We start from the raw sequence: 16,726 nt of genomic DNA on the forward strand, positions 1-16,726 counted from the left end.
GCCCACCACAAGGCCCAGCTAATTTTTTTGTATTTTTAGTAGAGACAGGGTTTCACCATGTTGGCCAGGCTGGTCTCGAACTCCTGACCTCAGGTGATCCTCCTGCCTCAGCCTCCCAAACTGCTGGGATTACAGGCATGAGCCACTGCACCCAGCCTGTACACTTTAAAAAGTGAATTTAAATATAGATCTCACCTTATTAAAGCTGTTAGGGAAAAAAACCAATACCAACCAAACAGGCAGCAGATGGAGTTGGCCAGCACTTGGCCCTGGCATATTGAGGGAAATTCTTTCTTTTTAAAAAATGATCAGTACTTTAAAGAAGTTAGGGGTGACGCCATCTGAACATGTAGGATGATGACATTTGGAGGAGGTGCTCTCTGGTTTCCGTCCTTGATGTGGTTTTCAGGGCATTTCAAGTTTTCTCTGTGGGAGCTTGACTTTAAGACACTCTTTGGATGAGCAATGCTCAGTAGCAGTTGCCGTGGACGCCCTGACTGCAGTGGCAGCGTTCGCAGCTCCCTGGTGTCTTTGATGTTGTCAACATTTCATGGCAAATCAGAAAGATGTCTGAACCATTTTCCTATGTGTTCATCAGATTCACTCCTCTTCGTTAATGAGACTGTCAAACGCTCCAAGGCCTGTTAACTTCTTTGATATGTGTCTCTTCCTCCTAATGAGCAACTGCTTTTGGTTTGATATAAAACCTTTCTTTTTTGGTGACAATGAGCTTTTTGAAGTCAGAGTTATTATTTTTTTTCTTTCCTTGCTCCTTTTCTACTACTTTAGTTTCATATCCCATTAATTTTTATCTGAATTTTCTTTCCTTTCTAATAAATAAATTAGAAAATGATAAAAGGTATATTTGATACATATATCCAAATCACAGTCTGTCATTTCTTCCTTATTTTATGGAAACATTCCCAAGCCACTTTCAAAACGGAAGTGAAAACAGCGCCTTCAGACGTAACCAACATTTCTGCATCTCGCTTTCATTGCGGTTTCTCTTCTGTCTTTGAAATTTTTTAGAGCCCTTCATTTATTGTCATCCATATGTTGTGAGGCTAGGCTAACTTTTATTTATTTATGTTTTATTTATTTTATTTATTGTTTTGAGATGGAGTCTCACTCTGTCGTCCAGGCTGGAGTGCAGTGGCATGATCTTGACTCACTGCAAGCTCCACCTCCTGGGTTCAAGTGATTCTCCTGCCTCAGCCTCCCCAGTAGCTAGGACTATAGGCATGCGCCATCATGCCTGGCTAATTTTTGTATTTTTAGTAGAGATGGGGTTTCACCATGTTGGCCAGGCTGCTCTCGAACTCCTGATCTCAAGTAATCCGCCCACCTCGGCCTCCCAAAGTGTCGGGATTACAGGTGCGAGCCATCACACCTGGCCTAAGCCAGCTTTTGAACAAGCAGACCATCTTGTTACACTTGGCCTTTCTAAAGAAATATCCATGTTGGATCTGTGTTTAAAGTACTCCATCTATAAAACAAACCTAAAAATCAAACAAAATACTGCCCGTATAGAAGTAGTGACAACCTCCGGTACCGCGGAGGCACCTTTTTCTGCAAAGATCTGAGGGAAATGGCCAGCACACAGCCCATATTCTGCAATGACCCTAGATGAGTTGGCACAGCGGTGTGGCGAGTATTTCTGGAAGCTACTATTACACCTGGGCAGACACAATCATTTAACTCTACTTGTAAAAGACAGAATCATGGCAATAAGCCAAAAAAAATGCCCTCAATCCATTTTCTCTGTAGCCAAAGCAGCAAAATGCCCAAGGCCATTCTAATGGCACCCACAGGAGGGGAAGTGTATCAGTGGCACCCACGGGACGGGAAGTATATCAGTGGCACCCACGGGAGAAGTGTATCAATGAGAAGCAGGAATGAAAAGAGAAGTGCTGTTAATCAAGTATGGTTAAAATATCTTATTTTTGCAAAATTTACAAAAATGTGACCATGTGAACACATGGCTTGGCCTCTCCCAGGGCCTTGGAAGGGGCTCCTGTGAGCAAGGGACCCCAAAGCGTAAGCATCATGAGCTTCATGGTAAATCGACTTCTGCTTCCCTCCCAAAGCCCCTCCATGGCTCCCCACTCGCAGCAGGACAAGCCCTGTGGCTGGCCTCAAAGACTCGGTACGACTGGCCTCTACTTACGCCTCAGGGTCACCTTCCCCCAGCACAGCAGCACTGCAGCGCTGACAGCTCTAAACAGACCCCACGCTCTTCCCTCCCTGCCCCTGTGCACGTCTCCATCTCCTCAGCACACGCCTGGCGCAGCAGACCCTGTGCTGTGCCACCCAGGTCCCTCTTCAGGACCAAGTCGTTTATTCCTCAAGCTGTGGAGCATGTGGGCTGCTCATGGCTCACAGCTGAGTTCTTCTCCAGGAACAGCCCCCAGGAACAGTCCCCTTTCCCGGGGACAGCCATAGCCAGTGACTGGTCAGGGTTGCGGTTCAAACGTTGCTTCAGTTGGGCCAACTCTGAAAGGCTCCAGAGCTGCACGTGGCGCTGGCCGAGCCCTCTGCTGAGGTCGCATCCCTGTGCAGTGCCTCACTCTCCCCACGGTGCTGGCCCTGAAAGTGCGCCCTGGAATTCCTGCCACCAGGTCTCTGTGTCTGAGGTCATTTCTGGGGAGCCGTGCTCCTGTGTCCATGCCTGAGCTGCTCCCCTCCCGTGCTTCCTTCCTGGTCCTCCTCGCTCGGGCAAGCCCCGCCTAGCGCCCACCTGTGCCCACATCTCCCCTTCCTTCCTAGCAAAGGCCCCTCATTCTCATGCCTTGCTAAAACCCTCCCAGGCCTGCCTTTGTGGCAGTCTGAGCCACGTGGGGACTGCAGAGGCCACCACTCTGGATTCTCCCTCCCAGACGGAGGGGGGTACTGTGGGCAGGCGGTCAAGGGCTCCTCCCATCAGGCTGGGCCAACAGGAACTGGCTGGGGTCAGGCAGGCCTGGCTCCCGGCCCCTGGGGGGTCCTAGCCATCTCTTTCCTGGGCACCGTTACCTCATCTCTTGCCCCCAAAGTTCCCCTCACTCGAGCATGGAGGGGAGGGGAACAACCCAGAGAAATGCTGGCTGGCGTTCCCCTCAGCCAGTGGCGCAGGTGGGGTTGCAGGCGAGGAGGGGCCCAGGTAAGGCAGTGCTGTGGCCTGAGTGCGTGTGTCCCCTCAAATTCATATGGTGAAGCCCTAACCCCCAGTGTGGGGGCCTTCGGGAAGTGTTAGGTGATGGCCCTCATGAGTGGGACTGATGTCCTCATGAGAAGAGACCTGAGAGAGATGCCCTCTCTCCCTGCCATGTGAGGAGACCACAGGAAGATGGCAAGCCAGGAAGAGGGTCCTCCCAGAAGCCAACCTTGCTGGCACCCTGACCTTGGGCTTCCCAGCCTCCAGGACTGCGAAGAACAAGGCTCTGTTGTGTAAGCCACCCAGTCTGCGGTATTTCTGTTAGAGCAGCCGAAGCTGAGGAAGATGGAGTGTGAGCCGTCCTGGCACCGCGGAAGGCTGCGGCCGGGGCAGACTCTAAGTCACTGGTGGCCGCAGGAACCAGGAGCCAGGAGGATGGAAGGAGCCACGCAGTGATCCTCCTGTCCCAACTGGGCAAGACGGTACCTAACCTGGAAATGGAAGCTGGGCATGACCACTCAGGGTCCTTGCAGGAAAGGGTGGGAGAGAAGATGATTGCTTTCCAGATGTAAAATCACAGTGTGAGAGAACAGTGATGCACAGGACAGGGAAACATACAGACCCACATTCAGGGATTCTGACAGCAGCCCGGGAGGAGCCCGTCTTCCACGTTCCCCTAACATCCCCACACCGATTCCTGATCTAGGTCAGCTTCAACCTGTGCTCCTCGGGAACCAGGGGAGGCTGAGCAGAGCCCCAGCTCTGCCCCTCAGTCAGCACAACTATCTTTAACACATAAAAGGCAATTTCACTTACTGGGCTAAATGCAGAGGATCCTACCACCAAAATGAGTGAAGGGCTGCGGGCAGGTCGGTGGTCTCTGTGAGAGGACACTTTGGTTGCATCTGCTCACTGTCCTTACCAGACCTCCCTCTGCCCCACTTCTACCTTGCAGGAGAAGCAGGGGGCAATTAGCTGGGGTGCAGGCCAGCCACACACACACATATGGGGGCCCCACCAGCTCCTGTTCCTGCTCCTGCTCCTGCTCCCTGAGCCAGCGTGCCTGTGCAGGGCCTGCCTCCCATTCCCTCTGCCTCCTCCCTGCCTGGGGTGGGTGCGGCGGGCGGGGAGCCATGCTTAGCTGGCCTTGTTCTCCAACTCAGCTTTTCCCAAGCTCCCCCTGGGGCCACGGCAGATGTTCTGCCCCGCTCCTTCCGCTGAGGGCCTGTGGGAAGGGGAATAGCTGGGTGGTTCTGGCCTCACTGGGCCCCAGTGACTTACCAACAACAACTCACTTCGGACTTCTAACCCTTCATTAAGTCTGGGCACATCTTAAAAACACCAATTCCCAGGTCTTCGAACAAAACCTTATACACAAATGTTCACAGTGGCATGACTCACGACGGCCAAAAGGTGGAAACCAACCAAATGTCCCTCCGTGGAGAAACGGATACACCAAATGTGGCACATCCCCACGACGGGAGGTTATTCAGCGATCGAGAGGAATGGAATGTGGATAGATGCCACACAGGATGACCCTTGGAAACATTCTGCTGAATGAAGTGAGTCAGACACAAAAGGCCACATATATATGATTCCACTTATATGAAATTCCGGAATAGGCAACTCTATAGAGACAGAAAGCAGGTTGGTGCTAGCCAGGGGATGGGGCGAGGAGGGAAGGGAGGGGTGACTGATAAATGACGCTTCCTTTTTGCAGGGATGAAAAGCTCCGGGACCAGGTAGTGGCGATGGTTGCCCAATATCGCGAATGTACTAAATGCCACCGAATGGTGCACTTCACTTTTATTTTTATTTTTTGAGACAGGGTCTTGCTGTGTGATCCAGACTGGAGTGCAGCGACGCGATCTCGGCTCACCGCAACCTCCGCCCCCTGGGCTCAAACGATTTTCATGCCTCAGCCTCCGGAGTAGCTGGGATTACAGGCACCCACGACTGCGCCCAGCTAATTTTTGTATTTTTAGTAGAGACGGGATTTTGCCATGTTAACCAGACTTGTCTTGAACTTCTGACCTCAGGTGATCCACCTACCTTGGCCTCCCAAAGTGCTGGGATAACAGGCATGAGCCACCGCGCCCGGCCTGAACTGTGTACTTTAAAGTGGTTCAGATAGTGAATTTTGTGAGAATTGTTACCATAGTTTAAAAAAGAACACCAAAAACAATTATTGGATCCTACCCCAAACGAAAGTGTTCAAGGATGGGCCTGGGTATTTGTTTCTTTCAGAAGCTCCGCCAGGGACTAAAATTAGGCAGCTGGCCCAGTCCCGAGCCAAAGACTTCCATCAAGGAGCCACAGGTCCATACAATCTGGGGGTGTTCTAGGCCTGGCTGGGATGTGCACCCGTGTCCACTCCCCACTCCCTGCCCCCACTGCAGGGCCAGGGTGGTCTCAGTGGGGCTGAGCCTTCCTGGGTGGGGATCCAGGCTTAGCTCATCTGCATATGCCAGCCCCCTAGCAAGTAACTGGCTGAGGAGTGGGTGTGTGATTTCATCTGAGCAAATGAGAATCGGGTCTGGAGTTCTGGGAGGACAACAGGTAAGAAGCCCTTCAGAGGGTGGGAAGTGGGCCTGGGGCAGCCATCAAGGGACCTCGAAGGACAGTGTGCCCAACAAGGGACAAACACTGAGGTCCGGGGGATGGAAAGGCTAAGCCTCAGGCTGGGCCCGAGGACTCCAATGCTGGCCTCTAGGTGAGGTGACCCACAGTGCCCAAGGGTGACCGAAGGCTGCCAGGACCCCAGAAATTGCTCCTTAGAGGGGGATTCCTGAGTGGGGGGCATGAAGCACCATGAGGAACTCTCAGATGCCGGGTGTGCTCCAGCATCAGAAGCACAGGGTGGAGGCAGCTCCGGCGTACAGCGTGTGAGGGGTAATTAGAAGGGGGAAAGGAGAGGGCAGCAGAGGTCCCCAGAGAGGGCCCCCACCCCCACTTCAGGGCCTGTCCCTGGTGACCCGGGCACCTAAGATTCCTGTCCTCTGCCCTGCTGCCCTCGAAGAGCCCTTGATGCTGCCTCACCTTGCCAGGTGCACACATAGTCCCGTCCAAGGGGGGCCCCTTCTTGGTCTTGCAAAAGTAGGGGTTGTCAGGGTGACTGCACCACAGCTGCTTGCAGGGGTCAAAGGTCCGGAACTGGAAGACAGCACCATAGCTTGCCAGGTCCCTCCCACCTCAGGGACCTCCCAGGGATGCCACCCACCCCCGGGTCCTGGAACCTGAGATGCCCCAGTGGGACTGGCCCATGATGGGCCTGTGAGGCTGGTGGGTGTCGTGATTCTGGGGCGGTGAGGACCTTGCCCATACGGTGTGGGGGCTGCAGCATCCCTGGATGCGGCTGGGCCTCTCTGCCTCCAGTCTTTGGAGGCTGCACACCTCAGGGAGCCTGGCGGGCAGCTGGGCCCTAAGTGCCAGCCTGAGGCTAGGTGGGCACCTGCTGACCCTTTGCCATGGATTTCCCTCCTAAACCCTGGCGAAGCCCTACCCCCACCCCCACAGGCCTGCCCTCTCTGCAGCCTCGGCCTCCCCTGGACTTCACAGTCCTGTTTCCTGGCCTTTCTGCTTCCTGTCCTGATAGCACTTCCTGCAGGACGTCCCTGAGGGATCAGCTGAAACTCAGACGTGGCCCTGAGCCTCCCCTACTCAAGCCTTTCCAGAGCCCCCATCGCCATGAGAATCGAGTCCACTGTGCTCCTTAGGGAGTCTTGGAAGGAGGTGGCCCTCCTGCGTTGGTACTCGACTCTACCACTTGCTCGCTTTGTGGGCTCAGGCAGGTTACCTAGCCTCTCTGGACCTCTGTTTCCTCATCTGTAAAATGGGACTACTTTGCTTCTTTCCTTCATGCAGCAGAGGCGAGCATTAAGACGCTCATAGACACTGAAGCTCCCACAGTGTGGCCTCCATGCCGATGGCCGGTTCCTCGACAGCTCAGCCCTGGCACTCGGCCCTGGAGAGCAGCGAGTGCTGCTATGCCTGCCGCGCTCTCCTCCAGGCCTCTGCGTCCGTGGCCTCTGTGTCCATGGCCTCTGCGTCCGTGGCCTCTGCGTCCGTGGCCCTCCCTTCCTGAATGCCCTCTCCTTCCGCTTAGCCTGCAGGCCTCCCTTCTTCCTTGGGAGCCCTCCTGACCTCTGCAGGCTCTCACTGCCCCTGGCTGACACCCTGGTCACAGTCCTGTCCCCCGTGTGCTTCCTGCCTAGGACCACGTCTGGGCTTGCCAGGTGGGCTCAGGGTGCCTAGGGGGTGGGGAGTGGTGGGTGCAGAGGGACAGGCTGCCACTCTGGAGGGCCGCTCTGCCCTCCCCACGCTGGGCCAGTCCTCACACTGTCCCGGGAGCTGCCCCTACACCAGCACGCCTCCCCCCAGACCTGGGAGGGTCCTGGCTGCAGGGCTGCACACTCACCGCCGTGCACATCATGTAGCCCAGGCCGAAGTCAAAGCGGCACTGCTCGTTCATGGAGTAGTGCAGTCCCGGGAGCTGGGGCAGCGCCGGCCAGTCGTGGGCGAAGGGGTCATCCAACAGGCAGTCATAGGAGCTGTGGGGGACACACGGCGCCGCGAGCAGCCTTCAGCGCGGCTGACCATCCACAGCCCTGGAGGCAGCTGAGGCCCCTGCTGGAGCTGCCATGGCAGCCCTACCTGCACATCCCGGCCCCTGGCTGTGCTGCCTCAGTTTCCCTGCTGCATCTCTTGTCCTTGGTGTAAGACACCAGGACCTGGCTTGCGCGGACCCCAGGGTAGCCGCCTTGCCCACTTGCCATTCAAGGACAGAGCCCTGACAATGGGTTCTCCTCCAGACACCAGGCTTCTCTCACAGGTGTGCCCTCTCTCCTCCCCCGCACACAAGCTTAGAGGACCTGAGGTCGGAGGGCTCTGGCTCTGGTGCATGAGGACTTGCACCCTCCCAGAGCTGACCCCAGGGACTGAGGGGTCGCCCGCGGGGCACATGGGCAGTACTCACTGCAGGTAGCGGCTCAGCTCCTGCTGGCTGCAGCGGGACCAGTGGAAGCGGTGGAAGGCGGCCTGCACCAGGGGCGCCATGATGCTGCCCAGCCGCACCTCGTCGCCGCAGCGGTTGCCCTGCCCGTCGTGCTCCATGCCCAGCCTGCGAGGGGCGAGGCAGCTGGCTGAATCCCACTGGCGCACGGGCCCGCCAGTCTCACCCCACCCTGATGATAGGAGGGTGCCCCATCTTTCCCCAACGGGCCTCCTGACCTTGGCCCACTCTGAGCCGGGTGGCACCGACCATCCACCTGCTGCAATTTGAAAGCCGAGGCACTCTGGGGAGACAGTGTCCAGTGGGCAGTCCCCCAGGTATCCTGTCCCCAGGAGGGGCATGCACACCTGGGGGGGACCGTGGCTTCCCTGCCTCCAGGTTTCTAACCCAGGGCGAGCCACCCTCCAAACCTCCGAGCCTCCTCTATAACATGGGGTAGAGCCCACCCTGCCTGGGGGCTTGGATGGGATCATGGGGCAAGGTTCCCAGCTCTAGCTGGCCCAGAGCGCCTGCTCAGTCTGCAGGCAAGCCCTTCCTCCTTCGACTGGTTCCTTCAGCAAAAGCGGGCCTCGGGCCAGCACTGCCCAGCGCTGGGAAGACAGGAGACCACACCCCAAGTGGCTTTGACACAGGGCGTGTCCCTCTTAAGGCACAGAGGAGAAGTGGGCAGCCAGGGCTGGGGATCCTAGGGTGGCCCCTCTGTGCCCCACCCTTCCCCAGGCCACTTACACGTGGCCAGTCTCATGGGCCACCACAAACGCTGAGGAGAAGCCGTCCTCATGGTTCAGGGTGCAGCTGCGGACCGGATGGCACATGCCGGTGACAGGAGCATAGCCTGGGAGGAGACAAGAGGCGGCTCCAGATGCTGCCATAGCCTGGCCGGGAAGGTGAGGCCTGGCCTAACTCCCAGGCGCTGCTTCTCCTCAAGGCCCCAATGCCCTCTCTACCACAGGCAACTGCCCCCGGCTGGCACAGCTCAGAAGACACCATAGCAGACAGCTCACAGCCTGCGACATCTGGCTGACAGCAGGCCCCCAGCCCGTCACCACACAAGCCCCGTGGCCGTTCTGCCTGTAACAGCCACACTGCAGCTGGGGCCCTCTGCTTAGTCAGATGTCACCTGCTATGGCTTGTCTGACACCTGACTTTCCTGCTTGCCGTTCTCTTTCACGCCACCTGCCTCTGCCCCCTGCCTGCCTCACTGAGTGGCCCGAGCAGCACCTGCTTCCACACCTCTCTCTGCTAGAGGCATCCTGCCCCTCGTCTGCCTGGCATCACACCCTCCAAGCCCACCTCCTCTGGGGGGTGTTTCTTGGGTCTCCCCTTGTTTCTCTGGGGTCCTTGAGACCCTAGCTAGACCTGTTTCCATAATGCCGCAGAAGGCTGCAAAGCTGTTCAGCCGACGGGCCACACTACCCTGCAGAATATCCCAGCAGGGGGCTGGCTGGTGCGGACTGGGAGGTCAGAGCCACCGTAGAAGATGAGGCCAGTGGCCTACGACAGCCGAGGGCCAGGGGGAGGGTGGCAGAAGTTCACGACGCAGAGACCCCACGTCAAACTGAGGAAGATGGATAATGAGACCTATTCACTTCCCCAGCTCCTGTCTCAGCAGAGGGAGACGGCTTGGAAAGACAGGGAAGTGCCTACAGGGCTATGGGTGCCACACGAGGTCTCTGCTGGTACCCCTGGGAGTCTTCCTAGAGGCCTGCCAAGCATGGAGCCCTGACTTTCAGAACCCCAACCTGCTCTCACTCGTGCCATGCCCCACTGAGAGACCCTGAGGCCACGCGTTCCACAGAGAAGGGAAGGAGGGCCACTGGGACCCCGGGTGAGCTGGCGGTGTACGCGCCTAAAAATAGAAGCATCGTGATCTAACCCTTGTCTTTTCCCGTTGTAATAAACAGGAAAATCTGCATTTTTTGCTCTGCAGATTTTGAGACGAGCGTGGAGTCTGTGTGCCGGAGTGGAACGTTGCCATCTCCTCTTTGCCCTTTGTATGCCAGGCTTGCAGATGCATCTGCCTCTGTGGGAGGCTTTCCATTCATCCTACTCAGCATTACAGGAGCCTGCGAGATCTGAAAGCGCATCTTTATGTTTTTCTTTGTTTTCTTCCCTCTTATGTTACTTTGTGGCTGTTTTCTCTCTCCGGAATCTTATTAGATAGAGTGTGCCTCCTCGATGGAGGGTCTGTCTCCTAATTTTTCTCTCATGTTAATCTTTTTGTCTTTTGCTCCCACTGGGAGATGCCCTTGACTTTTTATTTCAGCTTTCGATTTTTTTTTTTTTTTTGAGATGGAGTCTCACTCTGCCGCCCAGGCTGGAGTGCAGTGGTGTGATCTCGGCTCACTGCAACCTCCGCCTCCTGGGTTCAGTCCATTCTACTGCCTCAGCCTCCCGAGTAGCTGGGACTACAGGTGCCCGCCACCACACTTGGCTAATTTTTTGTATTTTTAGTAGAGACGGGATTTCACCGTGTTAGCCAGGATGGTCTCGATCTCCTGATCTCGTGATCCGCCTGCCTCGGCCTCCCGAAGTGCTGGGATTACAGGCGTGAGCCACTGCGCCCGGCTAATTTTTGTATTTTTAGTAGAGATGGGATTTCACCGTGTTAGCCAGGATGGTCTCCATCTCCTGACCTCGTGATCTGTGCGCCTCGGCCTCCCACAGTGCTGGGATTACAGGCGTGAGCCACCACGCCCCGTCTACCTTTCGAATTTTTTACTTCCCCCATCCTATCCATAATTTTATACAAATGGTTTGTTGTTCTCTAATTCTTCATAGAAACCTCTTAGGGTTTGTGGATGTATCTTCTCAAACATTCTGGGAATACTACTTTTAAAAACATGCTTTTCTTGTCTCTAAATTATCTCTATTTTCTCAGAGTCAGTTTTCAAACTTTTTGTTTTGTTTTACATCTTGGTCCATCTTTTTCATGCTGTAAGGATTTCTTGTGTTTTGGTTTTTTTAAAATATCTGGTAACCCTTGGCTGTCCTTTCATTTTTTTTTTTTTTTTTTTTGAGACAGAGTCTTGCTCTGTTGCCCAGGCTGGAGTGCAGTGGCACAATCTCAGCTCACTGAGACCTCTGCCTCCGGGGTTCTAGTGATTCTCCTGCCTCAGCCTCCTGAGTAGCTGGGATTACAGGCACCTGCCACTACACTGGCTAATTTTTGTGTTTTTAGTAGAGATGTTGGCCAGGCTGGTCACGAACTCCTGACCTCAAGTGATCCGCCCGCCTTGGCCTCCCAAAGTGCTGGGATTACAGGAGTGAGCCACCATAACCAGCCAATTTCACATTTTTAAATGAGGGATCGGGTCACTTAATATAAAAGCTGTGTCGGTTTCCCCTCCTAGGGGATAGCTCTGCTCCCCATTAGTGCCCTCCCCAAGACAAAACAGCCAACAGCACTCTCATCACATGGTCAGGGCAACACCTGGCTGCTCTGTGTTTGAGGGGAGCTATCCACTCCTCACCCAGACGTGGTAGTTTCAGTCTTTTTAACCTAGCTATGCTATTAGGTGTGTCTTGATATTTCATTGTGTTTTTTAATTTTCCTTTTTTTTTTTTTGTAAGACAAGGCCTCGCTCTGTCACTCAGGCTGGAGTGCAGTGGTGTGATCATAGCTCACCTCCTGGGCTCAAACAATCCTCCCACCTCAGGTTCCCGAGTGGCTGGGACTACAGGCATCCACCACCATGCCCAGCCTCATTGTTTTAATTGCATTTTTCCAATGTCTAGTGAGGTTGAGTGCCTTTTCATATGTTTATTGCTCATTCATATTTTGTTAAGAGCCTGCTAAGAGTCTCCTGCCCATTTTCCGATTGGATTGTCTTTATTATCCTTACTCTGATTTGTAGGCGTTCTTCATATACTTCAGATATAAATCCTTTTTTATAAATATTTCCCCCAGTGGATTAGCAGTGCCTTTAATGCACAAACTTTTGAAATGTGCTACTATTTATCAGTTTTTTCCATTGAGTTCGTGGTGGTTTTTTTTTTTTTTTTGTCTCTTTTTTTTTTTGAGACGGAGTCTCGCTCTGTTGCCCAGGCTGGAGCACAGTGGTGTGATCTCGACTCACTGCAACCTCCGCCTCCCAGGTTCACACCATTCTCCTGCATCAGCCTCCCAAGTAGCTGGGACTACAGGCGCCCACCACCATGCCCTGCTAATTTTTAAATATTTTTATTAGAGACGGGGTTTCACCATGTTAGCCAAGATGGTCTCGATCTCCTGACCTCGTGATCTACCTGCCTCCGACTCCCAAAGTGCTGGGATTACAGGTGTGAACCACCGCGTCCAACCTTTTGTCTCTTTTTAAAGAAAACGTCTCTTACTCCAAGAACATGGAGCCATCCACCTATGTTATCTTCTTTCATTATTTTGCGTTTCTTATTTAGACCTAAAATCCATGTGAGATGCTCTCTGTCTATAGAGTGAGTGGAGGTGACAGGCCTCCTTTCTTTCCAAATTGGCCCCACACCATTTGTTAGGCTGTTTTCCTCCTCTTCTCTGAAATGTCACTTTTGTGACACATTAGTGTCCCTATACACATAGGTCCAATTCAGGACACTGGATTCTCTTCTAATGATGTATTTGTCCATCCGTGCACTGCCCCACACCCTCACCCAGCTAAGGTGGCCACGGCCTTCCCTGCCCTGACACTCTTCCCTGGGCTGGGCCAAGGCTCCCGGGGCCCCTTGCATGGCCAGGGGCTCATTTCCAGCTTCACGTCTCTGTGGCCCTGCATGGGTGAGGCTCACCTTGCATGCCGGAAGGCCCAAAGTCCTGCCGTGTGAGGAAGATGGCGTGATCGTGGTATTCATCGTGGCCCGTGTCTGGCTTCTGCTGGAGGTAGGCCCAACGGCAGACATTCTCCAGGCTCTGAGAGGGGTTCCCGATCTCGATGAGGCTCATGGACTGCAGGGGGATGGAGAGAAATGGAAGAGAGAGGTTGGTGCCTGGTGGCCCAGTGGGGGGCCGAGCAGGCTGTAGTGTTGACAGACCCCATCCACTGGGAATCTGTTCCAGCAAAGGCCCTGCCCGGTCACTCTCAGGACCTGCTCCCACAGGGCTCCAGTCTTTGACAGGGAAGAAAAGTTTCCCCAGTCACACTCACTGGCGTGAGTTTCCACACAAAGTCACCGCAGTTTTCAGGCGAGATGCGGAAGCCAAGCTCTACGTCATCTAAGGCCTCGCATAGTCCCACCGTCTACCCCATTTCCAGAAGTCCCTGTGTTTGTTCTATGAGGCACCTGTTCCGTGCAAGGCCTCCACAGAAGGCAAATGCCATGTAGACCTCACCCCAAAGAGCTCACAGTTCTGGGAGGGTCCGTGGCAGGGGAGGCGGAAATCCCAGTGTGGTGTACAAGGCCAGAGGAAGCAGATCACCTTATACGTTCCCCCCGTGTGAAGATACTTGCAGAAACCAACACAATGGAGGAAAAGAAACAGCAACTGACATATTTGGTGGGTGCAAAAGTAATCGCAGTATTGCCATAAAAAGTAATGGCAAAGACTTTTGCACCAACCTAATAGAAAAACAGCCATATCAAGAACAGGGGCATACACAGATGATTCCCACAGGAACTATGCATGGGAAGCCCCCGGGAACCATCCCATTCCATTTTGTATCATGACGCACACCTGACAGCTAGGGTGGCCTCCGGACCGCTCGTCTTGCACACTCTCTCCGCACCATGACATCAGCAGGCACTCCCATTTAGACTTCAGGACTAAGAAGGCTGTCGTGGACAGGAAACTGAGACTCAGAGAAGTTAAGCAGCTTGCCCAGGTCATGAAACTAGGAAGTAGAAGAATTGAGATCGGATCCCAAGAAGCCTGAAACCAAAATCTAGATTCAACTCACTGCCCTAAACTTCCTCCTTAAATAAGACATACAAAATATCATTTCAAAAGCAAGGCTTCTGTGAGCGGCACCCTTCCTTTTTTCCTCCACAATCCTCACAGCAGGCATTTTGGTTTCTGTTCTCACCACAGACTCCAAACACCGAAGTAGTTCCCTCCAAGAGAACCAAGAGCCCCTGTGAGTCCTGAGCGTGTTCTTTTCCCCTTTAAGGATTTATCTGGCCATAAAATAGAGATGTGCATTCCTTGGAAGCTACGTATGCAGGTGTTTTTTCTCTTGCATAAATGTATCCACAAAGTAGAGCCACGTATTTCTCTGTGTCTATAAATAACAAAAAGTTGGCCGTGCACGGTGGCTCACACCTGTAATCCCAGCACTTTGGGAGGCTGAGGCAGGTGGATCACTTGAGGTCAGGAGTTTGAGACCAGCCTGGCCAACATGGTGAAACCCTGTCTCTACTAAAAATGCAAAACTTAGTCTGGCTTGTTGGCGTAATCCCAGCAACCTGGGAGGCTGAGGAAGGAGAATCACTTGAACCCGGGAGGTGGAGGTTGCAGTGAGCTGAGATCGCACCACTGCACTCCAGCCTAGGTGACAGAGTGAGACTCCGTCTCAAAACAAAACAAAACAAACAACAAAGGGTATTGTTAGCAAGCCAGTTAGTTCCAGAAGAAGGGAGCACAATTCAAGGCTAGGTAAGACAAGTCGTTCCCAGGGGTCCCAGTCAATGACTGACAAGATGGCAGACCAATTCCCAAGTCCCAAGCACAGAGTTAATTGTAAAGACTTTATTTCCTGCTTCTGGGAGATGAGATAACTCATTCTAACAAGGTTTCCATGAGTCCTGATGAAATAAGTCATAAATAAGAGTGTGATGTCCTGTGACTAGGATTTGTGGGACATTGGCATAGAAGTGGACAGGCCAGAGGAAGCTGGAGGAGGGCAAGGGGAAGTGCACTTCCTGTTCCCATCATGACCAGGAAGAGCATGTGACTAGCTCTGGCCAATGAGCTGTGAGCAAAAGTGGGGCATGTCTCTTTTCGGTTGGAGCATCTAATTGCCCATTGAGACCCTTCAGAGAGCTCTCCTTTCTGGCACGAGATCTGGCAACATAAAGACAGTGGCTGCTCTGTCACCTAGGACGTGAGTGACGATGAGACCCAAATCCTCTGCCAACCCACATTGAACATACAGTGTGAGCAGGAAATCTTGGTCGTTTTAAGCCACTGGGATGCAAAGTGTGTTTGTTTCTGTAGCATAACCTCACCTACTCTAACTGATACAGGAGGAAGGGAGTGGGTATCTACATCACATCCAAGCCTGACCCCTGCAGCTCATCCCGAGTCCCTGCCAGGTAGTATCCGCCTCTAGGTAGCCTTGAGAGGTCACAGTTCTGAAGGAGGAATCAGGTGAAAGAATGTCCTTTCTCACCGTCTCCAGCTAGGGGGTGAGCTTGGGATGGCACGAGAAGGAAGGGACACTCGGGGTGGATGTGATTCGGTGCTAGAGCGTGGGCCTTGTGGTTGGTTGTACTCGCTGAACTTAAGATTGGCAGCCCAGATATGGATGAGCCTGGGGGACCTTATGCTAAATGAAATAAGCCAGGCTCAGAAAGACAAATCCTGCACGCTCTCACTCATACGTGGAAGCTAAAACAGTTGATGTCACAGAAATGGAGAGTAGTTCCTGGAGACTGGGGGGCAGCGGGCTGGGGACTGCCAAGGCTGGTTAACATATCCAAAAGTGCAGCGAGATGGGGGAATAAGTGTTAGTGCCCTATAGCACCGGAGAGTGCCTGGAATCCGTAAGAATGTATTGTGCATTTTCAAATAGCTAGAAGAGTGGACTTTGAATGTTCCCAACACAAAGAAATGATAATGTTTGAGGTGACAGATATGCTAATTACCCTGATGTAATCATTACACATTGCATACATGTGTCTAAATATCACACCCTACCCCAGAAATATGTACAATTATTATATGCCAATTAAAAATAACAGTAAGAGCAAAATAAACCAAACAAGAATGACTTTTTAACATACATTTTTTAAAAATTGCCAGTCCAAATCCAAATCAGAAGGTCAGCACAAAGGTCACTAATGAGCGCTTTTGCTAGGGTGGTGGCAGGGCCCCTGCTGCAGTGTGAGTGTCTCCATCCAGGACACCCAGCACAGCTCGGTAGCCTTGCTGGGCTCCAGGGAAAGGGGCCTTGCTTCCTCCAGGGCACGTCTCCCAGCATCAGTGTCAAGGGAGTCCTGTCCATGATGAACTCACCTGCCCTCAGGGTCCTAAGCCCCATGTAGTGGGACGGTCCCTTCCGATGCCCTGGTGGGTTGCGGTGACTTCTGCCTGCCCTTGTTTCCCTTTCGTGAAACTTCCCCTCCTTTAATCTGAGTCAGACCCCAGGTTTCAGGGGCAGGCAGGCCTGGCCAATCCCAGCACCACGCCTTCCTGGCCACCACGAAGGATCAGGGTGAACATACAACCAAAGCGGGCCAAGGAGTGGGCAAGGTGTGAGGTGGGGGGCCTGCAGCGGCTGGAGCCCCCCTGCACTACAGGAGACCCCCCACCAAGGATTAAAGGAGGATGAGACCACTGTCGAGTTAAGACTGGGGCTGCAGTCTCATCTGAAGGCTGTACCGGAGGCGGGTCAGCTCCCAGGCTCATTCAGGTGGTCACGGCGGGCCCCAGCTGAGCTGTTGCACACCATACC

The 16,726-nt window shown here is 53.6% G+C and overlaps 1 protein-coding gene across 2 annotated transcripts in view; it reads right to left on the reverse strand.

The window, feature by feature from the left end:
• The window catches only part of ADAMTS2 (ADAM metallopeptidase with thrombospondin type 1 motif 2), a 235,955-nt gene that overhangs the window by 36,935 nt on the left and 182,294 nt on the right, over nucleotides 1-16,726 (reverse strand). Inside the window, exons 6-11 of one of the 2 annotated variants that reach the window (XM_054684843.2) lie at nucleotides 12,906-13,062; nucleotides 8,874-8,979; nucleotides 8,109-8,252; nucleotides 7,551-7,683; nucleotides 6,173-6,286; nucleotides 5,085-5,240 (exon numbers count right to left, since the gene is read on the reverse strand). In XM_054684843.2, coding sequence (XP_054540818.1) covers nucleotides 5,169-5,240; nucleotides 6,173-6,286; nucleotides 7,551-7,683; nucleotides 8,109-8,252; nucleotides 8,874-8,979; nucleotides 12,906-13,062 — 726 coding nt within the window. In that variant the 3' untranslated portion in view covers nucleotides 5,085-5,168. Of the gene's footprint in view, nucleotides 1-5,084; nucleotides 5,241-6,172; nucleotides 6,287-7,550; nucleotides 7,684-8,108; nucleotides 8,253-8,873; nucleotides 8,980-12,905; nucleotides 13,063-16,726 lie in introns of those variants that run through there. The other variant, XM_024356867.3, reaches the window with a different exon arrangement.

This window comes from Pan troglodytes, chromosome 4, assembly GCF_028858775.2.
Source record: "Pan troglodytes isolate AG18354 chromosome 4, NHGRI_mPanTro3-v2.0_pri, whole genome shotgun sequence".
NCBI classification, from domain to species: Eukaryota; Metazoa; Chordata; class Mammalia; order Primates; family Hominidae; genus Pan; species Pan troglodytes.